General features: G+C 44.1%; 1 protein-coding gene across 3 annotated transcripts in view; it reads right to left on the bottom strand.

The window, feature by feature from the left end:
- Positions 1-23,747, bottom strand: part of SHROOM4 (shroom family member 4) — a 248,510-nt gene extending 224,763 nt beyond the window's left edge. For 2 of the 3 annotated variants that reach the window (XM_081567887.1, XM_081567885.1), the window contains exon 1: positions 23,348-23,747. In XM_081567887.1, coding sequence (XP_081424013.1) covers positions 23,348-23,464 — 117 coding nt within the window. In that variant the 5' untranslated portion in view covers positions 23,465-23,747. The remainder of the gene's footprint in view (positions 1-23,347) is intronic. The other variant, XM_081567886.1, reaches the window with a different exon arrangement.
- Positions 23,748-26,020: the final 2,273 nt, after the last annotated feature.

Raw genomic sequence — 26,020 nt, forward strand, 5'->3', positions numbered from 1 at the left:
GTGGGAATACAAACTGGCACAACCATTACAGAAAACATTATGGAGGTTCCTCAGAAAAAGTAAAAACAGAACTACCATACGGCCTCCACTTCTGGGAATATATCTGAAGGAAATAGGGTCAATATTTCATAGAGTATCTGCACTCCCATGTTCACTGAAGCATTAACCACAATAGCTAAGATATGGAAACAACCTAAATGTTCATTGACAGATAAATGGATAAAGAAGGTGTCATGAGAACATGGATGAACTTGGAGGGCACTATACCAAGTGAAACAAGCCATACGAAGAAAGACAAATTCTGCCTGGTATCATTTATATGTCGAATCTAAAAATAAAAGTCAAACTCATAGAAACAGAGAGTAGAATCGTCATTAACAGGGGATACAGAGTGCAGGAAATGGGATGTTGGTCAAGCGGTTCAAAATTTCAGTTATAATATGAATGAGTTCTAAGAATCTAATGTACAGCATTGTGACTATAGTTAATAATACTGTATTGCATAGATAAAATTTGCTGAGAGAGTAGATCTTAAGGGTTCTCACCAAAAAATGTATACCAAATCATCACATTGCACACTTCAAATATGTGCAACTTTACTTGTCAATCATATATCAATAAAACTGTGGGAAAAAAATCAAGGATTTTTTCTTAGCACAGAAGACAAAGAACCTTTCTATTCCCAAAGAACCACCTACATCCAACCATCTAGCAACAACTACTACCACCTACTCCCCCTAAATTTCACACACACACACACTCTCACCATCTCTAGATCAAGCAGTAAAGTATCTATCTTTCTATCCACCTATCCATTGATGTAAAAAAGCAAAATTTATATTAGTTTGTAGATAGCACAGCAATAAATATTAAGGGCTAGGAAGATGGAAAATGAGAAGTAATAAATATTAAGGCAGTCATATTTGGGGACAGAAGCTCTAAGAAAATTCCTCCTTCATTTTTAGGTTGTTCCTCATTCAGCTCTTAGTTAAAATAAATATTTAATATCACAATATATAATTAATATTATAATATGAAATTGTAAATATATAAATTTTATATTGCATTTTATAAATGTATATATAAAATAATACATATGTAAATTACAATGCAATACATACTATACAATATTACTACAGATGGCAATGTTTGAACTATTTGGCTTTTTTGTCCCAGTCACTAACGGTACTTGGAAACAAATGTACAAATCACAGGGCAATGAGAGAAATTAAAATTTGAGCCTAAGAAAGAAATCAGATTCAGAAAGCAAAGATTCATATAAACTTAAAATATGAAAAAAAAATCTCCATGAGTAGTATAAAACAGGTTCACACTACTAATTAGAAAGAACATGGTGAGCTCTAGCAGAGAGGTAAAGAAAACTGTAAAGATTTTGTGGGAAGAAAAATGGAAGAAGAATGGAGGGATGTAAGAGTAGAACAGCACCAAAAAGCAAGCATAATTTGTGTTGGGCCTCAAAGAATAGGCAAGATTTAGTCAGGTAGATAGGACTAGGAAGATACTGAAAGAAGATGATGAACAAAGCCATGAGTATGTGTAGGAAACTGTGAGTTGTCATATTTGGGGCTTACTGCGTATGGCAGGGATTACGGACATATGCTCTCAAGACAGCCTTTCTGGATTAACATCCTAGCTCTACTATTTACTAGCTGTGCGTGTGTGTGTGCTAAGTCGCTCAGTGTGTCCGACTCTTTGCGACCCTATGGACTGTAGACTGCCAGGCTCCTCTGTCCATGGGATTCTCTAGGCAAGAATATCGGAGTGGGTTGCCACGCCCTTCTCCAGGGGATCTTCCCGACCCAGGGATGGAACCCACATCTCTTGTATCTCTTGCATTGGCAGGTGGGTTCTTTGTCACTGGTGCCACCTGGGAAGTCCTAGCTATGAGACTCTGGGTAAATCATTTAGAATTCTATATGCCTCATTTTCCTCCTCTGCAAAATGGGGAAGAACAATAGGAATTTATATGGTTGTTATATGGGTTGAATACGATAAAATATGTAAAATGACTGAGACCAGTGTCTAGCATCCAGTAAGTATGTAATAAATATTAGCCATTTTTTATTTGGATGAAATACAAAGGAAGTATAGAGGATGTAAGGCAAGGAGAGAAGGTAGAAGCCATATTATGGAGAACTTGGGTTGTCAAATCTGAAGGGTTGGTACTTAAACAAAACTGAAGAAAGTTTTTGAATAATAAGAGTGCCATAAAGGCCAACTAACTGTTGTCAATTTGTGGTAGGAGAATTTTACAACTGTAGCTACCCAACAATGCAAAGGGTTGGCTCATGAGAAAGTTTTAACTATTAGCAGAAGGGTTCAGGCACAGCCTGGTCAACCAAATTCAAGGGCATCATAAATGGTAGTCAGGCAGTGGGTGAGTGTTGGCCAACTTGAAATGCCTCTTTCAACTGTAAGTTGATTTCACATAAAGACTCTAGGAACAATATGGAGGAAAGATTTATGCAAGGCTAGGAGAATGGTGACTGCAGCCATGAAATTAAAAGACGCTTACTCCTTGGAAGGAAGGTTATGACCAACCTAGATAGCATATTGAAAAGCAGAGACATTACTTTGCCAACGAAAGTCTGTCTAGTCAAGGCTATGGTTTTTCCAGTGGTCATGTATGGATGTGAGAGTTGGACGGTGAAGAAAGCTGAGTGCCGAATAATTGATGCTTTTGAACTGTGGTGTTGGAGAAGACTCTTGAGAGTCCCTTGGGCTGCAAGGAGATCCAATCAATCCATCCTAAAAGAGATCAATCCTGGGTGTTCATTGGAAGGTCTGATGTTGAAGCTGAAACTCCAATACTTTGGCCACCTCATGCGAAGGGCTGACTCATTGGAAAAGACCCTAATGCTGGGTAGGATTGGGGGCGGGAGGAGAAGGGGACGACAGAGGATGAGATGGCTGGATGGCATCACCGACTCGATGAACATGGGTTTGGGTAGACTCCAGGAGTTGGTGATGGATAGGGAGGCCTGGCGTGCTGCAATTCATGGGGCACAAAGAGTCGGACAGGACTGAGCGACTGAACTGAACTGAGGAGAATGGAGCCAGAGCAACTATTCAAGTGAGAGAGGGCAGTACAGGAGTGTCAATGATAGTTTGCTCATCCAGAATGTCAGAGCCGGAAAGAACTGCAGAGATCAACCTGTCAGTTCAGCTTATTCTCTGTACAGATAGGGAAATTAAAATTCTCAGATAGAGGAAGTGACTTAGAGGGTAAAATTTAAATGGGTGAGTGTAGGGGTGGGAAAGTTAGCCAGGAATCCAGAAGTCCAGAAATAAATAAGGGCTTGGAAGAGGGTGGGAATAGCAGGAATTGAAAGGAAGGGAGTAGATAAGAGGGCTATTTTGAAGGAAGAAGGACTGACAGTATGTGGTGATGGATTGGATATAGGGGATGAATAAGCAATGACTCCAAGATTTCAATGCTAGCTGAGTGGGAGGCAGGAGGCCAAGGACAGAGCCTGTTTGGCAAGGGGAAGATAACAAGTTCTGCTTTAGATATATTGGGGTTTGAGATTTAAAAAGAGAAAGATTGTTCAAGTAGACACTGTCTATCAGACAGTTGAAGAGTTTTCTGTTTATCACTTACCTTGTCCCAGAGTGAGAGGCACCACGGACATTAGGAAGAATAGTCACTCTAAAATCCAAAATTTGAATACCAGCTCTGCTACTTACTGGTCCAGTGGATTATGGGAACTCTCTAAACTGCAATTTCTGTCTCTTAGAATAGGGACGGGGGCTTCCCTGGTAGCTCAGCTACTAAAGAATCCACCTGCAATGCAGGAGGCCCCAGTTCAATTCCTGGGTCGGGAAGATCCCCAGGAGAAGGGATAGGCTACCCACTCCAGTATTCTTGGGATTCCCTGGTGGCTCAGACAGTAAAGAACTCACCTGCAAGGTGGGAAACCTGGGTTTGATCCTTGGGTTGGGAAGATCCCCTGGAGGAGGGCATGGCAATCCACTCCAGTATTCTTGCCTGGAGAATCCCCATGGACAGAGGAGCCTGGAGGGGTGGGGTGGCTACACTCCATGGGGTTGCAAAGAGTCGGACACGACTGAGTGACTAAGCACAGCACAGAATAGGGACACTATTAAGTATATCTCATACATGGTATTATTTAATCCTGAGAATATAATCCACATATTTAAAAACTTCCTAGGAAAGCTTGGGAATGACTGGTCTGTATGACCCTCTGCTTCTCCAGTGCTATAGTACACAGGATATAGGGAGAGGAATAGTTAATATTGGTATTAGAGAACATGAGGCACAAAAAGAGGATTTCAAACAAAATTCCAAACTATAGTGGGATAAGCATAGAATTTGTGGTCAGGCCAAGTTGGGTTCAAACCACAGCTCTACCACTTTCTGGCCTTGTTACTTTGAGAATGTTGTTTGGCCTCTCTGAGCCTCATTTTTTTTTTTCATATGTAAAACAGGAGTTCTATCAGTTAATTTAGAGAAGTGAGGAGAAGATTAGAGATTGTGTACATAAAATTCCCAGAACGTAATTGGCATTTAATCATGGTAGCTTTGATCATCCCTAGCCCAGAGTTAAGGCTCCCAAGCACATGAAAACAGAAAGCCAATTTCCTACTGTGTACTTCTATTCCCTTGCTCCTTCGAACCAGCCCTCAAAAAATAAAAGCACACCAGCTATCCCTTTGATTTTTCAAGCACCTATGAGGTCACCCAAAGCATTCCCGCCTGCCCTTTGAACTTTTAATTCATTCTCAAATGATTTACTGGCTGCCTGGCCTCCAAATGACCATGCTAGCAGTCATGTCCTTCCTCTCTGAGGCTCTGTCCTTTTGATAACAGCAGTTCCCCTGATGGGGTTACCATTCCCACACTCTAGGAGCACGCTCCCAAGACAAAACTGTCAACTTGGGAAGAACCTTAATGGGAACAGCAGTTTCTCCCACCAATGCCTGCAAAGACTGAATTACCTCCTCTTAGACTTTCTCAGATTCTTGTACTCCTTGCAAACTTACTATGTGATCCTGATAGGGACAAACATTTCCTGGGGGGCGGTCCCTTTCGAGGCCTGTTCCTAAACTTTGCTCCAGAGACCAAACTCTCCAGCTATAGTCTGGACAGGACCAAATTAAGAGAAGCCCTCACAGTGTATCTTAAACTGTCACAGTAGTACCAGTGTGAGCTTCAATGTGTTTCCTTCAATGCCTTAACATAACCTAATTGACTTCCACAGAAACAGCTGCCAAGTAGATGAGACTCCATTAGGAAGGAGGATGCAGAAGGTTCCTTTTGGCTCTTTTCAGCATTCTCAGCTTTGAATAAAACAGTGAGAAAAGGCACTGGGTATAAATACCAGACGGTGACTCATATCCAAGGCTAGTCAGACAGAACGCGTTAGGGCTTGCTTAAGCAAAAGTGAAAATACACACACATACACAAACACACACAGAGTAGGTTCACATAAAGCTATCTCCTTTCAGTTGAAGCAATGAAACACTTGAGTCAGGTCGAAGACTCACAGTCTACCCTCCCTGAACACATAGCAACAAGAGGGGTGGCTGCTGTTTTAAGAGTCTTGCAGCAACGTTTCCCAACAGCAAGGGAATGCTGTAATCATCTGCCAGCAGGCCGCTCCCACAGGCAAGCCTCAGAACACAGTTCACGCACACGAGCTGCAGTGGCAAGAAACCCAACCATAGCAAACTCAACTGCAGGCAGGTCTTGGACAAACAGTTAGATGGCCCTAGCCTCCACTGCTGCCCTCTCCCTTCTCATCCAGGGTTGTGTCTGGGATCCCTCTCCATGTTCATATGTACCACTATTTCCTTCTGTTTGTTCCCTCTGTCCTGAGTTCACGTGTGTGTGTGTGTGATCCAAGGCTAGCCCCAGTTACTAGGTGTCACAGAGAGACTGGAAAACTCAGCTAGTATGTCCAGCTCTTCAAGTCATTTCCTCTTTCTCATTTGGAATGAGGAGAAGAAAGGGGGACATAATCAGTTATTCAGTACAAGTTTTACTTGACTCTTCCAGCAAATCATTATGGAGAGCCTACTCTGCTCTGTGCTGAGAACAGTAAAGATACAGGGGACATAGCCATTGTCCTCTAGAAGATTTGGGTCTAGCAAACTGGACACAGGGCAGTCAAAGATTTCTACTAGAAAATCAGAAGTCCAGGGTTTCAAAAAGGGAGAGACTTTCTCCACCAAAAGCAGACTGAAATGATGCCCTTGAGTAGGGCTTGAAGGTTAGGCCCAAAAGGGAGGGAAGGGGAGTAGGTCTTTTGAGTGGCCAGTAAGTCACTCAAGGAACATCAGGATGGGAAATTTGGAGGCCAGAACTTCCTGGCTGTGTTGGGGGTGGGGGGTGGAAAGGAAATCACTCTGCCTGAAAATCTGTGTCCCAGAAGGAGTGCTAGAAAGTAAAACTTGAGCCCAGTGGACAATAGTCCCTACACCAGGCTAAAGTAGTTTGGGCTCTATTTTGGAGATAGGGAAACAGTAAATAATTTTAAGTGGGAGGGGGTGATCAAAGGGAGGGAAACCATTGAGAAGGCAACTACAATAGTGTAGTTGTCCCAGAAGGAAGCTTCTTCCTGCCTATCCCAGTTCTTGCAAGATCCTCCTTCAAAGTTGCCCTCTCTGACTGAGCTCACTATTTTAGAGCTCATTACTATGCATCTCTTTTAAGTTGGGTGAGATATCAATGACATTTCTTATTCTGAATGAGACTCCTAATGTTGTACTGAGGTTGGGTCAGGGACTTAAAAAAAAAAAAGTAGAAGCTTCATCCCAAACTCCTAGTTTAGAAGAAAGGAACAATGATACATCATTTCCATCTCTGTAATAGCACTGGTTGGCTTGACCCCTCATTTTTTCTAAGATCCCAGTAGAGTTGCTGCATGGGGAAAGAGGTAGATGGAAGATAAGGAGAAAGGGAGCGGGGAGAGGGAGAGAGACAGAGAGAGAGAAGGGGGGGGAGAGAGGGAGAGAGAGAGAGATATGCCAGCACAAGGCAAAACCTGATCATCAAGTGCTTTTCTGCGGCCTGTTCCAGATCGCTGTCACATACAGGCTTAGACTAGAGCTCAGCCCTAAATTAGAGCTCTAACCTAGAAGACGGGATAGGAGGTGGAAGGGCCCCACCTGGGTCTTAGCAGTGGGAATTAACTCTCCCTGATCCTTAATTCTTTTGGCTTTTATTAGTGGCTGGAAGAAGAGAAGGATGAAACCTGAACCCTAATGCAGCTGAGAAGGGCTAAGAGCCAAAGCCTTCTTTAAGCAGATACAGTATGTGCAGGCCCTGGGCAGGTTTCAGAACACTGTGCATTTCTCCAGCCAAAGGCACGGGAAAACATGAAAATTACATATTTAACCCTTTACATCCAGAGAGGGAGAGTATCATCCTCCCACCAGACCTCATACAGCAGACAGAAATTGGCAAGCTGGCTCTTGTAAAAGCCAGAGCACTTGGGTAGTCACAAAAATACCCCCAGCAGTTAGATATTCAAATCAGTTTCAAATATAAATTACAAGCTATTTCACCTGGCCAGAGAGAAGAGTTAGGTAAAGGAACCCATGTGCCCATTAGATTTTTAGCGTGAAATGAGTTTTGTCTACAAGAAGGGAGGAAAGGAGAGTGAAGAGACCAAGTTCCATGACACAAGCATCTTTACAACATTCTGAATTTCAGTTTTTCATCACACAGAAAAGGAAAAAATAATTACAGATATAGAAAGCAAATCTAAGAAGAATGGAGGTAGGCGAGGGACTGGCACACCCACCTGTACACAAAGTTAACCTTTCCTGAGAATTTTCTGTAAGTATACAGGGCATCGGGTTAGATAATCACTCCAAATATGCAAAAGTCTCTTAATAATAAAGTGATGTTTTCTAGCCAGATTTGCAGCAATCAATTTGTGAAATAAAACCCTATCTCCTTTTTATTTTAATGTAAAACTCAGGATGAAAGTACAGTGAAGACACCACTGAAAACAAATCATACTTGCAAGTTTAATAATGGTTTTCAAATGGTTTTAAGAACCCTTGCTACTGCAGAAATATGAACAATGATATTCACAGATGATGCTGTGAAAGTGCTGCACTCAATATGCCAGCAAATGTGGAAAACTCAGCAGTGGCCACAGGACTGGAAAAGGTCAGTTTTCATTCCAATCCCAAAGAATGGAAATGCCAAAGAATGCTCAAACTACCGCACAATTGCACTCATCTCACACGCTAGTAAAGTAATGCTCAAAATTCTCCAAGCCAGGCTTCAGCAATACATGAACCGTGAACTTCCAGATGTTCAAGATGGTTTTAGAAAAGGCAGAGGAACCAGAGATCAAATTGCCAACATCTGCTGCATCATCAAAAAAGCAAGAGAATTCCAGAAAAACATCTATTTCTGCTTTACTGACTATGCCAAAGCCTTTGACTGTGTGGATCACAATAAACTGTGGAAAATCCTGAAAGAAATGGGAATACCAGACCACCTGACCTGCCTCTGGAGAAACCTGTATGCAGGTCAGGAAGCAACAGTTAAAACTGGACATGGAACAACAGACTGGTTCCAAATAGGAAATGGAGTATGTCAAGGCTGTATATTGTCACCCTGCTTATTTAACTTATATGCAGAGTACATCATGAGAAATGCTGGGCTGGATGAAGCACAAGCTGGAATCAAGATTGCTGGGAGAAATATCAATAACCTCAGATATGCAGATGACACCACCCTTATGGCAGAAAGTGAAGAAGAACTAAAGAGCCTCTTGATGAAAGTAAAAGTGGAGAGCGAAAAAGCTGGCTTAAAGCTCAACGTTCAGAAAACTAAGATCATGGCATCCGGTCCCATCATTTCATGGCAGATAGATGGGGAAACAGTGGAAACAGTGGCTGACTTGATTTTTCTGGGCTCCAAAATCACTGCAGATCGTGACTACAGCCATGAATTAAAAGATGCTTACTCCTTGGAAGGAAAGTTATGACCAACCTAGACAGCATATTAAAAAGCAGAGACATTACTTTGCCAACAAAGGTCCGTCTAGTCAAGGCTATGGTTTTTCCAGTGGTCATGTATGGATGTGAGAGTTGGACTATAAAGAAAGCTGAGCGCCAAAGAATTGATGCTTTTGAACTGTGGTGTTGGAGAAGACTCTTGAGAGTCCCTTGGACTGCAAGGAGATACAACCAGTCCATCCTAAAGGAGATCAGTCCTGGGTGTTCATTGGAAGGACTGATGTTGAAGCTGAAACTCCCAATATTTTGGCCACCTCATGCGAAGAGCTGACTCACTGGAAAAGACCCTGATGCTGGGAAAGATTGAGGGCAGGAGGAGAAGGGGACAACAGAGGATGAGATGGCTGGATGGCATCATCGACTCGATGGGCATGGGACTCAGGGAGTTGGTGATGGACAGGGAGGCCTGGCATGCTGTGGTTCATGGGGATGCAAAGAGTCGGACAAGACTGAGCAACTGAACTGAACTGAACTATGCAGAGAGCATAAAACTACTGACATCAAAAATGCAATCCAGACTTGAAACTCCAGCGGAGTTTGCCTTACCAACCCACACATTTTACTTTTCATATACAGAAAACAATCCTTAAACAAGTTGGCAAGACAAATTATGTTTTTTAACAGCCTCAAATCTTTTAACATTTCCACCTTCATGTCTGAATTTTCATATTTTGAGTTTTTTCTCTGTTTTGTTTGTTAGATTGTTGGACTTCCCTATCACTTGAAAACACTCGGTTAGGCAGAAAGAACTGCAGCCAGTAATACCTCAGGTGACTAGGCAGCCTGCAGATTGGAGGAGATAGCAAGACCAAACTATGACCAGAAAGCCCATTAAATAACAATGCTGGCCTGTTCCAATGTCTGTTGGGGCATGAGATTGTCTGGCAATTAACTCATTTCCACAGCAATCAGCAGATTAGTAAATCATCTGTGTTAATCATTATGTTCCTGAAACAATAATTTGTTGTTTTAACTGACCAGTGGCCTTAAATAAACAAATCTTATTTTTTTCCTGAACTGCCTATGCAACACCTTACCTTGATAATCCTAAGGTCTCAGAAGATCCAAAACTGAACTAAACCCAGTTAGCCATCCCAATCTCCATCACCACCAAGACCCTTTTAGATTAGAAATATTGGATTCATCTCAACTCCTGCCTCTCCCTCATTTCCTCAGATTCCAATGTTATATATTACCACTACCTCTGGCAACTTGCTAATGTATTAACAACAGTCAGCATGTTGCCAAGATGACTGATTCCTTTAAAATGCCCCCTCTGGTTGTTCAGTGTAGGTCTTTCCTTGTGGAAGCACATATATGGCTGTGGTACTGTGTTAGGTGCTTTATTTTTAACACATTAACAGTAATCTTCCAAAAAAAACAACAAAATGGGTATGTATTTCCAACTTGAGTCCACCCCACAGCCTGATGTTCTGGGTGCTTCAGAATAACTGACTCAAATCCATTCATCTTTATATCTTATTACTCGATAACAATCAAGCAGATCTCCACTGATCCACTTATCCAGCCACACAAGCAGTAAGACAGTGTACAAGTTACCTAACCTCTCTGTGCCTCAATTTCCTCATCTGTAAAAACAGGGTTAATAAAGGAGCTAATATGTATTAAGACAGAAAACCAGTGCCTGGCTCAAGATATGTACTATGAAAGTATTACTAGAAAACAAATAAAAGTGACATTTATGGGGCTCTGTGCTGGTTTCACAGGCCATAGGAAGAATAGCTCAGCTCCTAGAACAGGTACTCAATAACTTTAATGCATGAATTAATAAGTGAATAAATGAACAAACCTCACATACCCTGATCTTGAGGAGCTCATACTTAGTTCACTGTAGGGTGAACCAACTGGCCTGTCGCTTGTCTGTGTCCTTAGGATATCCAGCACTGTACTAACTGGAATGAATGCCTTTCTTCCTCCCCATCCTATCTAAATCCTATATAGCCCTCAAGACCTAGCTTCAATTCTTCCTTTTTCCACAAAGCTCCCAACCACATCAGCCTACAATGAAATCTCTTCTCACTGAACAAATGTTGCTCTTACCTACAGACATAGAGGACAGACTTGTGGTTGCCAAGGGGGAGATGGGTGAGGAACAGATGAAGTGAGAAGTTGGGGTTAACAGATGCAAGCTATTATATATAGAATGGATAAACAACAAGCTTCTATTGTACAGCACAGGGAACTATAATCAATATCCTGTGATAAACCATAATGGAAAAGAATATGAAAAGAATGTATATATACATACAACTGAATCATTTTGCTGTACAGTAGAAATTAACACATCATAAATCAACTATACTTCAATAAAGTGTTTGAAAATGTTGCTCTTAGAACCTATCCCATGGTTTCAGCACTTAAAGTAAGGTTTTTGTTCCCTAGGCTTGCAGTAATGTCTCTCTTCAACAAAACAGTCATTTCCATGGAACAGGTATTCCATGGTGACTATCTCTTATATTCTCTAGCACTTTACAAAGTACTCAACAAATACGTGTTGACTGGCGGACTGATTGATTGATTGGAGGCTTAATTGAGAGCTCTTAGGTAGGAGCCAAACAAGGCTTAGCATCACCTTTCAAATTGCTGTCTCTTCAAACATTAGCCAGAAATCATGTCTGGTCTTCCAATGTCTGCCAGCAGCAAACATCGCATTAAAGATGTCCTGCCATTTCATACAACTTCCAAAGATTTGGTAACTTCATACACTTCATTGTTTAAGTTCATAATTCCCTTAAGAAAATTTGTGTTTAATAAGGGACATCTGTGGCATGCTTTTCCTTTCTTCTTAAATCGCATACACATCTAGTATTTATATGAGATAAAGGATAAACTCAGTCTCCCTCCCTACTGGAAAAACAGTGTGAATTTTATTATTTTATTTTGCAGGTGAGGAAATGGAGACACAGAAAGGAAAATGACATGCCCAGTGATGCACAAATATTGAATGGCAAATCAAAGACCGAACTTCGGGTCTTCTGAATCTAAGCTTATACTTCTTACCCTGATTTGAGATTTGGAACAAAATAAGACAATACCTTTCCTTTGACCCTGACCCCTGAGGGCATGTATCAGTAACATCACCAGTTTTTGCAGCAGATTACATTTCTTTAATTTTTTTCTCTCTTTCCCGATCTTTTTCCCCAGCTTCCCCCATCATAACTCTTACCTAGTTCTTCTTTTCTTTCTTTCACTTATGTAAATAGCTTGGGATGTGGAGTCAGACAGAAGTCAATTTGAAGGTCAGTTTTCCCATGTGGAGTCTATCACTTAATTTCTCCTGAGCCTCAGTCCCCTCATCTGCACAATGGGGAGATCAATATCTACCTCAAAGAGGTACTGTAAAATTAGATAAGAATATATGTAAAACTCCTAAAAGTAGCAGTATTTACCACACAGCAGGTCCACTACATCTCCTATCCTACCATATCTAGGCCTGGATTGCCCGTTTTGTTTCAAGAGGTTGCTGAGATCCAACCAAACAGCATTACCTTCATCCAATGAGGCATAGGCACACAAGTAGTGTATCCAGATCTTTGCCTGGTCCACTTTCTGCCTGTTGCCTTGCTACTTTCTGATTACAATTTCTAATTAACACAGAGCTCCAAACTCTCAGTCAAGTCCTTCAAAGAACATGAGAGTCAAGACCTGATACTCACCTCCAAGGCTCCAAAATGTCATCCCTCACCCTCTCAATCAGATAAGATGCCATCAAAAACAGCCTACCTACAGAAGTTTGTAGAGGAGCTTTCACTTACATTAAACACACGCACATACACACACAAATGGAAAGCAACAAGGCAGCCCAACAAAGACAAGGCTTTAGCTTGTCATCCTCTCATAAGCAAAGATGGGGCAGAAGCCACGAGACTCTAACACCTTTCCAGAATAACTAGTTGAACCAGCTTTCCTTCCAGCTTTACCTCATCTCACCCCCAACCTCCTCCCCCCCAAAGAAAAATCAATTTCTGATGGACCATGAAAGGCAGTATAGGAGAACCATTCAAAACTTCCCTGCCAGGGGCTCAGGAAGAGAGAAGACCATACAGCTGTGAATCTGCTGAGTGGCATTAGAGTGGAGGCCAGAAGACACCACAAAGAGTTTGTCCATCACTGGGCTTAACCGTTGATCCTGTCAAATTAGTCCCACCTCCTGCATTCCTCACAGATGTAACATTAAAAGACTTGAGTGAAAGTTAACAGACCATGAGGCATGTCGTCCCTGAGAACATACCAGGAAACAGCCATTTGTGGAAAGATAGGAAGTAGGAGCGTAGAGGAAAGCAAAGCCCTGGGTGAACTGCCTAATGTCAGTCAGCCTTTAGACCTCCACAGCCTAAACTCCGAGAGAAGATCCTGGAGCTCATAGCATCCCTTCAGTAAGGCAGAAGCTTGCCCCACAGAGAGGCTGAGAAGAAACAGGAGAATACAGAAAGGTGAAGTAACATGCCAAGATTACTCAGTGAGTTGATAAGAGAGTATCAGGAATGCAACAGAGGTCCTCCACTGAAACAGGATAGAGAGACATAGTGTGAGAAAAGTTCCCCCTGACCCAGCTACCAAATTGCTGAGTGTTGTCAAACTTTATCAGCCTTAACGCTGAACTTCTTTCCGCTCCCCCCACACACACCAGATGCATGGCTGAGCCAAGAGAGACAGAGCTGGTACAGCAGACTAGAAGGGCCCACTGTGACCAAAAAAGAAAAAAAAAAAAACCAAGCTGGGTTTTGGACAGTGGGCAGGGAAGCCAATGAATGGCACTTGAGTGGGACAGTCCCAAATGTAGGCCTCAAGCAACTTGGTGCTGGAGGGTGGAGACTGCAAACCAAAGACCGGACATGAAAGAAGGGTGGCCTAGATGCGTGGAAAATGTGTCTCTGTTGCTACCAAGCAGTGCTCATTCTGTGGCATGGCACAGTCATTGACTTTCACTGAAAGAGGAGGGAGTAGAGATGAAGTCAAAGTGGGGCGTGCAGGGGTGGGGGCAGTTAGTCTCTGTGAAACCAAGTCATCTTGATCTTTGCAATTTTGGTGCCCAGCCAGGATGGCTATGTGCCCAAGCAAACATGCCAGTGTGATGTGAGGAAGAACAAATCATCCCTTAGAAAACTAATGCCTAAGACAATCTTTCCATTTGGCCTGTTTATACTAGATGGGGTGAAGGGGTGTGAAGAGACAAACATCTATCCCATTCCCAGTTCTTAGAGCACAATCTTTAGCAGGGAAATATAATACCTCAACTTTTTCATTAATGACTTAATTGAAGTCTGTCTAAAGCAGGTATTTCAGGGAAGCATCAGGAAACAAAATACTGCCCCCACAGAAACAGCGAAAGTGATCTAGGTACCCACATAACTAATAAAAAAGGGTCACGTGCTGATTACAAGATAACTCAGGTAAACCTGAAGTTCAGTTTCGGAGAGATTTAACAATGCAAATACTGTATGTACACACAAATCCTGGCCCCAGCACCAAGGCTATGAGCACCTGGGCAGTGAGAGTAGTAGAAACCCCAAACTCACTTAGATCTGTGTAACAGAAATACCTAGAGCACTTGTTATCCCTGACTTCCAGATTGTTTTCCAAGATTACCTTTGTAAATAAGCAAGCTTATTTGAAACTCTGAATGCAGTTCCCTGTAAACAGACTAAAATTGTAAATAAGCAAGCTTATTTGGAGCTTTGAATGTAGTTCCCTGTAGACAGAATATTATGAAATGGTGGTTAGGTTCTGGGATTTCATCAGGGATATACTATGGACCAAAGAGCCCTCTCCAGAACTGTTCTGAACATCACAACTATCAATAACTGAGTTAGAGGGACATGTTTCCTAGACTTTAACTCTCTTCTCTAAGCCTCTCATCCTTTAGTGATAATGAGGATTAAGCTCCATTTCAATACACTCCCCCATCAGGAGGTTAGTACCAAGAAAAGGCATTTGCTCAACTCAGGTGACAATCTGGTAGATGTGAGGACATGGAAAGGGAGCGGCAGCAAGACTGTGGATGCAAGACCTCCAGCAGGAGTGACTCCCATGGGTATTTCAGGTACAGAGAGAAGACCTCAGAACAGAGGAACAGCAGCAATAATAGGAGATTTGCAATCAGTGCCAACGACAATGTGCACAGAAATAAAAACCTAACAGGGTTAGAGACTGCCGTGTCTAAATTCCTACCCAGGGTTTCTGTAAGTTGGAGGCTTCTTGTATGTTATGTACGGTCAGCATCTTCAATCTCAAACACAAGGGTTTCCACAAGGGGAAAATTAAGTTCATAGAGGTTATTCCTACAAATTGCAAGCCAGCAACTGGTTAAAGATCAAACAATCTGATGTTCTGGAGGTCTGATTTTTGACCAAATGCCACTTCCTTCTTCTATTATACAAATTCCTTGGCTGTAACTCTTTGTAGAAACATATATGCTCCTGGAAGTCAGGGCTTATGCCTTCTCTATCATCTCCCTTAGAACACTTTTTCCAAGGCTGACCTGGGCTAGGGACAATTCTAAATACATAGTGAGAGATGTGCCCCTCCCAAATCTCTTAACGTAGTTGTCCCTATGTAGGTGCCTATGTAGAGGCCTTGGACAGGTGTGGCTTAGCAGCAGCATAGATACTTCCACTAAAATACGTTGCTTGATACGGAGTCTTCATATGGCATGGATGCCAGAGAGAACCAAAGTAGTCTTCAGTTGTTTTAAAGAATGGTCCTACTCAACTTCAGTCAGACACTTCTCACTTACTGCATTCAGCTGTGGGCTCCCTAACTCAAGAGGAGCATGGCCAGGCTGGAGTGTATCCAGAGTGGGAGCAGGAGGCTGGATCTCAGATCCCATAGAGAACAGCTAAAAGAGCTAAGGCTCTTTAGCCTAGAAAACTGAGACAAAGGGGCATAGTCTTTGTCTTCAGACATCCCAAAGGTTGTCCTAGTCAGAGAACTTGCTGTTTGTGGTCCCAGAAGGCAAAACTAGAATCCACAGAGAGTAGGCAGATGGAGAAGGATTGCAGCCCAACACAAGAAAAAGCTGTCTACAGTCAAAACTTTTTTTTTTTTTTTTAACACTGAACAGGACTGGCTAAGAAGGAAAGGAGCTCCCCCACGACCAGAGAACAAGCTCAGGACTACTGCATAGGAGGCTCATGGATCAATTCAGACCAGGTGACTTCCACAAAACTCTCCTCACTTTGAGAATCTGTGATTCCAGCCACCTCAAAGCACAGTATTCAGTCAGTAGGCCTGAGTTTAGTCTGCCCTTTGGTGGGGGTGTGGGAGGGTGTGTGGCTAGTGAGGGCAGCCCTTGCCTTAATCTCTGCTGTTCATTAACTTTTCTCAGACCAGTCAGCATCTTGTTGCCCTCTGGTTCTGAAGAAGCCTAACTATAAAAACTGTAATGTTCCCTCTAGATAATCCTTCCATAAACACCAACCTCAAATCTGAGTTTCTCTTTTCTCTTAAAGACAAGTCCTGGGAGGAGATGGGAGAGAGTTAGGGGCAAAATCATTTGAATTCTGTTTAAAGGACAATGTTCAAGTGTCTTCCAGCTGGAGCTGAATTTTCTCTGTCTGAGGTTTTAAAGAAGGAAAAGCTTCTAACAGGCTTGGCCTTTTTTTCTCTTCAGCGAGCACACGTGTGGATCACAATAGGTTACCAGTTGTATTATGACAGCCCAGCAGGCCCCAAAGCAGTGTGTAGCCAAAGCTCAGCCAAGGGTTAGCAGACATATCACCCACTTTCTTTGCTTTACTACTTCTCACCAACCTGCTTTGTTTTCCTTTGGATGGATTCCTACCCCATGTCCCCAAAAGCCTACTTTCTGAGAGAGAGGAGCAGCTGGGGAGCTGAGGCAGTAGACATCTTTGTTGATTCCAGAAGCAGAGATGAGGAAGGGATTCATCTAAGTAACCAGGGTGTACTAAGCTCCCAAAGAAGCAGACCTCATGAAGGTCCCTTTGTGAATGCCAAGCCCTGGTCTGGGGCTGGTCCTGGCCTGCAACATAACTAAGAAGGTTTCACAGAACTATCACTTCTCACATAACACTACCTGTGCACTCAACAAGAACTCAAAGTCGCAGCCAAATCTACTGCCAGTTCTAGACAGCCTCAATCTGACTTGATCCACATCCTCTTGAAATCTCAGCTGCCGCTTTGTGTGCTTCAGTGGGGATGAAGGAGAGACTAAAAACTTAAAGAGCATGCTCTGCCCTTGTCTTAGGCTAAGGATGCCACACAGCATTAAGGTTTGCCCAATTTATTCTCACCTCATCTGTGCTAATAAAGATGGCGCAGGTAGGGCTACCCCCATGTGGCATATAGAAATCTTGGGTCCAAAGAGGATACAATGATACAGCTATATCAGTGCACACTAAGCAGAGGTGAAACTTCTCTCTCCTCCAGGCTACTGCCCCACCCCACCTTACTTTGTTTCAGAGCAGTAAGTAACTAGTGGCCACTTCCATTACTGTGCCAGATAGAGACTGTCACCAAAAATGGACCAGGAAAATGGCAAATATATAGGATGAGTCTGTTTCTGCCATGTCTTGTCCTCCTCCCCAATTCTCCTCCTTCTTCTTTTCCTACATCCCCACACTGGTCTCCACCCTCAGCCAACCTCAGGGAACATTTCCAAGAACTCAAAATGAATATAGGAATCTTACAATACAGCTTAGCAACTCTCTCTCTCTCTCTCTTTCACAAACACACACCACAGGAGGATACAGTTTGAATCTCTGAGACCTCTGAGAGGCCCTATTTGATGCATAATCACTGGCACCAGAACCTTGAAAAGGTCACCCATCTCCCAAAGTGGATCTTTTCCAGCGCAGGGAGCCTAATTCATGGATGACTGTCTACACTGTAGAGGGGGTAGAGGGAGAGCCCTAGGTAGCAAACAGCCCAAATAGTCAAATCTGATTAGAAGAGAATCTCCACTTCTTTCAGACAGGCTCCCTGGGTCAATAAGGTATTAATAGTATAAGATGCTAAGCAAAGGCATGGACATGGGCCCAATTCTCTAGTGGGTCATGTTTCTTTGGAAATACCACAGTGTATGAGGAAATCACAAACCATTCCTTAATGCACAGGATAATCAATAATAATAGTTGTTTGGGGTAGGGGTTGCTGTTTGTCTTTTTTTAAACATTTCTTCTTTGTCACTCAACTGTTAAAAGAAGTGAAGAGAAGTTAAGACTATATCAGTCTCCACAACTTTGACAGGTGAATTCCCTCCTTCAGGGATATCACTGGAGCATATAGAAACTGATGACTTCCTCAACTTGATCATTTCCTGATCCAAATGTTCCCCCATAACAATTATGAAATACACTTTCACACTCTATGCACTCTTTTCCCACTAATCACATTTCCTCAAACTCCTCCACTCCCAAGATGTCTCCACTTGTTCCACAAGCTATCTCCAAGCATATATGCCACACCAGATCCAAATTTCTTTTGGGTTTTCTCCCATGACACCAAAGGAGGTTCTCCAATATTTCTCACCATGGTTCTGGTACCTTACCTCTGTATCTGCCTGACCTGAGATCATCATAAGTGATTTGGAGTGACCAAAACAGTTCCTCTCCTATTTCCTGAGCCTAGACTCCACCAGGGAGTGTCTGCAACCCAGTCCTCACCTACTGTGGAACCACAGGCTGGCATGCAAAGGGTCAATGGGATGGGAGGCTCCCAAGACTGAATACACACCTCAGTGGTATTGCCCCATGTCTCTTCACAAACTGTAGTACCACCAGAAATATCAAGAAACTCTCCAAGTAGAAGGTGTGGAGAAAAGGGAACGCTTGTACCCTGTTGGTAAGAATGTCAATCAGTGTAGCCACTATGGAAAACAGCATAGAGGATCATTAAAAAACTAAAAATAGAACTACCATATAACCCATCGATTTCAATCCTGGGTATATAGCTGGAAAAAACAAAAATTAATTCGAAAAGATACACACACACCAGTGTTCATAGCACCACTATTTACAATAGCCAAGATATGGAAGCGACCCAAGTTTCCATCAACAGGTAAATGGATAAAGATGTGTGTGTGTGTGTGTGTGTAATACTAAGTTCAGTTCAGTCGCGTCTGACTCTTTGCGACCCCATGAACCACAGCATGCCAGGCCTCCCTGTCCATCACCAACTCCCAGAGTCCACCCAAACCCATGTCCATTGAGTCAGTGATGCCATCCAACCATCTCATCCTCTGTCGTCCCCTTCTCCTCCTGCCCTCAATCTTTCCCAGCATCAGGGTCTTTTCAAATGAGTCAGCTCTTCACATCAGGTGGCCAAAGTATTGGAGTTTCAACATCAGTCCTTCCAATGAACACCCAGGAATGATCTCCTTTAGGACGGACTGGTTGGATCTCCTTGCAGTCCAAGGGACTCTCAAGAGTCTTCTACAACACCACAGTTCAAAAGCATCAAAAAGAATGATATATTGCCATTTGCAGCTACATGTATGGACCTAGAGAGTATTATGCTTAGTGAAATAGTCAAAAGCAAATACTATATATCACATATATGTGGAATCTAAAAAATAATACAAATGAATCTATATACAAAACAGAAACAAACTGACAGACGTTGAAAACAAACTTATGGTTACCAACATGGATAGGAAGGTGTGGACAAATTAGGAGTATGAGATTAACAGATACAAACTACTATACATAAAATAGATAAGCTATAAGGGTGTACTATATAGCACAGGGAATTATGCTCAGTATCTTATAATAATCTACAATGGAATATAACCTAAAAAAAAGAGAGAGAATCACTGTGCTGTATACCTGAAACTAACACAAAATTGTAAATCAACTGTACTATAGTATTACAGAGTGTTCAGTCGTGTCTGACTCTTTGAGACCCCATGGACTGCAGTCTGCCAGGCTCCTCTGACCATGGGATTTCCCAGGCAAGAATACTGGAGTGGGTTGTCATTTCTTACTCCAGGGGATCTTCCTGATCCAAGGATCAAACCCACGTCTGTTGTATCTCCTGCATTGCAGGAGGATTCTTTACCACTAACACTACCCGTGAAGCCCGAGATCAACTGCACTTCAATAAAAATAACAATTTTTAGCAAAGAAACTCTCCAAGTATGATAGATTTGGAGCCTACCACTGACTCACCATATGACATACCTATGCATGCCAGTCAATGCATCACAGCCTCAGTTTTTCCATCAGTTTCTCCACAACCTTCCTTGACTGCCTCACCTGGTGGCTGTAGAAGGCTAATGAAAAAAAGAGATGTGGAAATACACTATAAAACAGTAAAACTGCGTGCAAATAGAACAAAGTGTCATCTTCCTCAGTCAGAAACCCTTCTAGGAAGAAAAGGGTCAAAGCTAGCACAGCAGAAAAGACTGGCTACTAGACTGTCACAGTCTTATTTAAAGACTTGAACCTCACCGTAAACATGGAGACATCTAAACCCAGGGAGGGCAAGTGATGTACCCAGGATCCTGGGGCTAGTGAATGGGCAAAGCAAGGATTAGAACTCAAGTTTTCAATCTGCCAATACAATTCTCTCTATATACCCTTCCATCCCATCCCCACCAACGTGTGCAGACTGAGGCTGTTTCCAAGAAGAAAGCTGTATCATTCTGAAGCATAAAGGGAGAAAAATTAAAAGAGGATTAATGAACTATGCCACATACTATCTAGGCAAGAAAAAAAATTACAGGTAACCACTGCATTTTACAAAACTGCCATGGCCCCTTTAAGTATAGGGCTAACCAGGTTATATGGGCTTCCCTGGTGGCTCACACTGTAAATAATTTGCCTGTAATGCGATCCCTGGATTGGGAAGATCCCCTGGAGAAGAAAATGGCAAACCACTCCAGTATTCTTGCCTGGAGAATCCCATGGACAGAGGAGCCTGGTGGGCTACAGTCCATAGGGTCGCAGAGAATCAGACATAACTGACTAACACACAACCAGGTTATATGGGCTTCCCAGGTGGCTCAGTGAAAAGAATCCACCTGCCAGTGTAGGAGACATGTGTTTGATCCCTGGGTCAGGAAGATCCCCTGGAGAAGGAAATGGCAACCCACTTCAGTATTCTTGCCTGGGAAATCTCATGGACAGAGGAGCCTGGGGGGCTACAGTCCACGGGGGTACAAGAGTCAGACACAACTTAGCCACTAAACAACAACAAACCAGGTTTTATATATATATATATATATATATAGCTGGCTTTTACTGTAAGGAGTCAAGCTATTTGGAATATATGGGAGAAATGATTTTACCCCCTGCATAACCAAATATATGTAATATTGAGCCTTCATATATAACAGGGGTCAAGTGTACCTTCAGCAGAAAGGGAATCATTAAAAGGCATCCTGCCTCTCAACACACGAGTCACTTCCTCAACAGCTTGGCCAAGAAAACCCTCATCTACCCTCAAATAATCCCCCAGCTAGACCACAAATTGTTGGCTGCCCTGTGCTTAGTAACACCCCCTGCCATGCTTGTGTTGGCTCACAAAACAACCCAGGGCCACAGCAGCAATCACTCTCTGGGGTGCCTCTCAGGATGGGTGAGCCCTGGGCAGAGGTGGAGAACGACCTCTCCAAGGCAGGTTGTCTGGGCAGACTGGGAAGTCTGCATGTGGTGTCAGGAGAAAAAGAAAGGGAGGAACTGCCAGACCATGGAGGGCTGCATAGACTGTTATGACCTTGGTGGAATGGAGGCAGAGGAGGAGTTTGATTAGAAGAAAGTCCTGAAGGCCAGGATTCCCCTCCTCAAAGGGGTTGTTTGAGATTGTTCAAATGAAAAAAAAAAGGCTTATTACTCCCTCCAGAGAATACTGGAGTGGGGGGTGGCATGACAGTAGGTGACAAAGTCATCTCAGGCTGGTTAGAAATAAATGACTAGTATGAGGAAAAGTGCTGGGTGAAGATCTGGACTGGCTATTGGTGTTTGGAGAAGTTAAGATTCCAGTTTTCCCTGACAGCCCCTCAAAGTTTTGCCTCAGCATACCTCAGGCAGCTCAAGGTGATAGGCACACCCCGTGGCAACTCCCCAGGATTGCTAACAGTGTGGCCCCAAGGCCTGAAGAACCCCCTACACTAACAAGTTAACCAGCAATTTGGTGCCTGGCAAAAGGGCACAGGTTTCTGCAGGGGTGTGGCGGGGGGCATTCGCCTCCCCCTCCTGAGATGTGACCTACGTTAAGAAGCCAAAACAATAAAGTGACATTTGTTACCCGCAGAGAAACCACATCTTTCTGTCTCCAGCACAAATCCATGTTTTCCACCTCAACTGCAACTTGAGCGGGTTGGAAGGGGAAGGGCTTTTCAGAGAAAAACAATCTTAAAACAAACAAACAAAAAAATCGGAATAAAGTTCGTGAAGTTCACTCCCTTGGCCATCTGGTGCCTCAAGGTGAGTCGTCCTGCAAATCTCTCTTTCCAGTTACAGCCCGGCGGCCCCCACCCCCTACCCTCACCCCTACTCGGGGATGGCTTGCTCAGGGGTGTTCTGGAAGGCTCGGGAGAGCACCTCTCCCCTGTCCTCAGCTGCAACTTGGCTTCCACCAGACCACAGCCTCCTAAAACAAACAAACTCTGGCGGCAGCGGCGGCAGCTCCAGCACAGCTGCGCTCCATGGCGCAAAAGTTTCCTCCACGCTCCTCAACGTGCAGGAAATCTCGCCGGCGCTGGGGCAGGACTCCGGTGGGAGGGAAAGGCCGAGCCCAAGCCGCAACGCCCCGCCGGCTGAATGGATGTGCGCGCGTCCGGCCGTGGGAAGTGAGGCTGACGAAAGCCACCGACGCCTCATCTCCGTTCCCACACTGGACCCTCGCCCAGTAATCTGTCCAGGCGGGATGGCCCGGTGGTCGATCCAAGGGGCAGACACCGCAAAGAAAGCTGCCAAGCCGCTTTGCGTGTCCCTTCAGCCCCTCGCTGTGCCACAAGGGCGCGGGAACTTCCAAGGAGCAACTCCCAACAACTACCACTTCCTCCAGCTCCAACGGAGGGGAGCAAGCCGCCGGACGTTGGGGAGCAGAAGCGGCCCTCGAGCCCTCTTGGGGGTGTCTGTGCGCGGGGCTCTAACCCCGGACCGGCTGCGCTCTTATCCCGCGCTCCCGCCACCCCGAAGGAGTGTCTACGCCGGGGCTGGTGGCCAGATCCCCAGTGCAGCTAATGCTCCATGGTGGGCGGAGGCGGGGGGTGCGGGCTTTCATCCCCAACTCCGGCCAAGTTTCAAAGTTGGTCTGAGGGCCGCGTCCCGCGGCAGCCTGAACAACCGCTCGCCCATTCAAAGTTGGGCACTGTTCAGACAGAGCAGCCAGTTCTTACCTTAGACACCGTGAGCGGTTCGCAGTGTTCCAGACCCCCCTTAAGGGTGAAGCCCCAGGGCGCCCCCCCTTGCAGCTGCACAGGGACGTACTGGAAGGACCCAGGCCGGTTCGCCATCCTCCGCTGGGCTCAGGCGCGGCGGGACTCCTTTTCTGCGGGGGCTACGTTGCCTCCGCCCCCAGCGGCTCCGCCACCATCGCCCTCCAGCGCTACGCCACCCCGCACCGCCCTGCTCCGCCTACTCTCCTGGCTGGAGACGCTCGGGCAGAGAGCGAGCGCAAGGAGGAAATGACACGGAGCTGGAGAGAGGGGGGGGAGGGGGGGAAAGGAGAAGGAGGAAAAAAGAAAAGAAAAGGAGAGGCGGAGGGATAGTGCGTAATGGACAAGAAAACGGAGCAATGGGGAGGGTCAGTCAGTGGGACCTCGCCTATAAGAACGCTGGGGAGTGGGAGTGAGGCGAGGCTTCACATCAATTGTTACATTGTTTCATTCAAGCAGCTTCCCCCCTGCCCCCCCCCCCGCTTTGGTCCTCCTCCTTACTGCCGAGTTCCCCGCCCCTCCAGCCAGCCAAGGCGAGGGGAGGTGAAAGTCGTTAGTGTGGATGGCCCGCGTGGCTGAGTGGGCTGAAATGCTGGTTTCCCGATCAGCGCGTTCATATTCCTCTGACTGCCTTTTTCTTCTGAAGGCCCCGAGAACCGGGTCCTGGGAGGGTTACAAAGCTGCTAATTTGTGGATCTTGCCTAGAGGTATGGAAAGTCAAGCAAGCACGCCAGGGAACACAGTGCGGCTGTGTGAGTAGGCTGCTCTGTGTGCGCGAGCTAGGTGTGTGGGGTCATTATGAAACACTGCCCTGGAGCATAGTTTAAATAAAGAAGCACTTTGAGGATGCCCCCTGCCCAGGCTCAGCCGCACCCTGGCTCAGCACTGGCGTTTATGGTTTATGGGTAGCACTGTGCTTGTGTATATTCCAGTCATCTGGAGTTTCTGGCACGGCCTTGCACTTGCCCCACTGAGATGACCAAGCCAGGAATCAGCAAACTTTATGACTAGCAGTATTGTTTTCACTCCTAAAGAAACCTACAGGAAAGAGCATCCATTGATAAGCTGGTCAATTAACAATGTTGTTCCTTTTGGAAGAATCGGCTTTTAGACCAGGGCCAGAACATCTCTGCTCATCTGTTCATGCTTAAGGCTGTAGCGTCTGAGCCGAGCTTTTAGAACAGACCAAACAAACAAATACCCACGCTAGTAGTCTCCACAATATTTGAATTTATTATCAAATCTTGGGCTGATTTCTCAGTCTTGACCTGGACACAGTTACCACCCCTCTCTGAGACGTTTTCTCTGGAGCCACATTCAGGCAGTGAGTTTTTAAAGAGCTTCACAGTAGCAAGGAAAGTTTTGACAACTCAGTCGTGACTCCATAGGATCCTCCAAGGTTCTTGCTTGTTCAGTCTCTTGCTGCCTTCTTGTATCCTTTCTTCTTCATCGTCAAGAACACACACCATGACACCCTTCCACAGTCAGCTTCCTGCAGACAAGGTTGTCACTCTTCGCTTGCATTTCCTCACCTGTCACAGCCTCTTCAAGACACTTCAGCCTGTGTGTGCCCCTTCAGGCCACTGAAATTTCTCTCACAGGCTCTCCTCCCTCCCCCAATTGTTTCTTCTTTGCCTCCTGGACTGTCTTCATTATATGATGCTGACCTGACTTTTCTTTAATATAACTGCAGTTTTTGATGTTTATAACCTGCTTTTGAAAAGTCCTTAGATGTGTATAACTGATTCACTTTGCTGTACAGCAGAAACTAACACAACATTGTAAATCAACAATACTTCATTTTTTTTTAAATAAAGAATCTTTAAAGATGATTCACATGGGGAACCACCTTCAATCTTTAAGATTCTTAGACCTGAAAAAATCACTTCAATCATGTTCACTTTTTTTTTTTTTTTTTGGTTTGCATTTCTCCCACTAGAAAGCAGAAAATTTGAGAAAATGGCAGCTGGGTTTGTTGATTCTTGATCACATGTCAACCTATGACAACACTCATTTGCTGTGTTCCACCTTGCAACTGAGCTTTTTTCCCTTCTTTTTAAGACTTCTGTCTCCAAGATTGTCACTTAATTAGAACTTAGCATGTTTCAGTTTCAGCATATTGAAATCCATAAATTTCAGCTCACAGGGTCTGTAGTTATCACTCAAGATCTACTAGAATTATGTGTCTAGACTAAAAGAAAGAAGATTGGGAAGCAGAAGACACACATCCAAGCCCTGGCCTTGTCACTAACTAGATGGGTCATCTTGGGCAAATCACTGAACTGTTTTCAATCTCATTTTATTCATCTGTAAACATCAACTAATAAGTTCTGACCTCCCTCCCTCCCAGGCCTGTTAAAGACTAAAATGAAATAATATATATGAAAACACTTTGGCAAGGAAAGAGTCAAAATCCTCACAACATTATTATGAAAACAAGCACTGAGCTAGCCTTTACCACTCTATCTTCATTGCAAGGCTTACTCCACACTGTCTTGCGGCACTCTTCAGTTTATCCTTTCCGTTATTACAGCAAAAGAACATAAATTATCTAACCCCTGGTGAAAAATATCACATAAGTAGCCATTTTGAACATCAGATGGCCAGATAATCTTCTTTACTGATAAAAATCAC

Source organism: Giraffa tippelskirchi, chromosome X (assembly GCF_054371585.1).
Source record: "Giraffa tippelskirchi isolate mGirTip1 chromosome X, T2T-mGirTip1v1.2.pri, whole genome shotgun sequence".
NCBI classification, from domain to species: domain Eukaryota; kingdom Metazoa; phylum Chordata; class Mammalia; order Artiodactyla; family Giraffidae; genus Giraffa; species Giraffa tippelskirchi.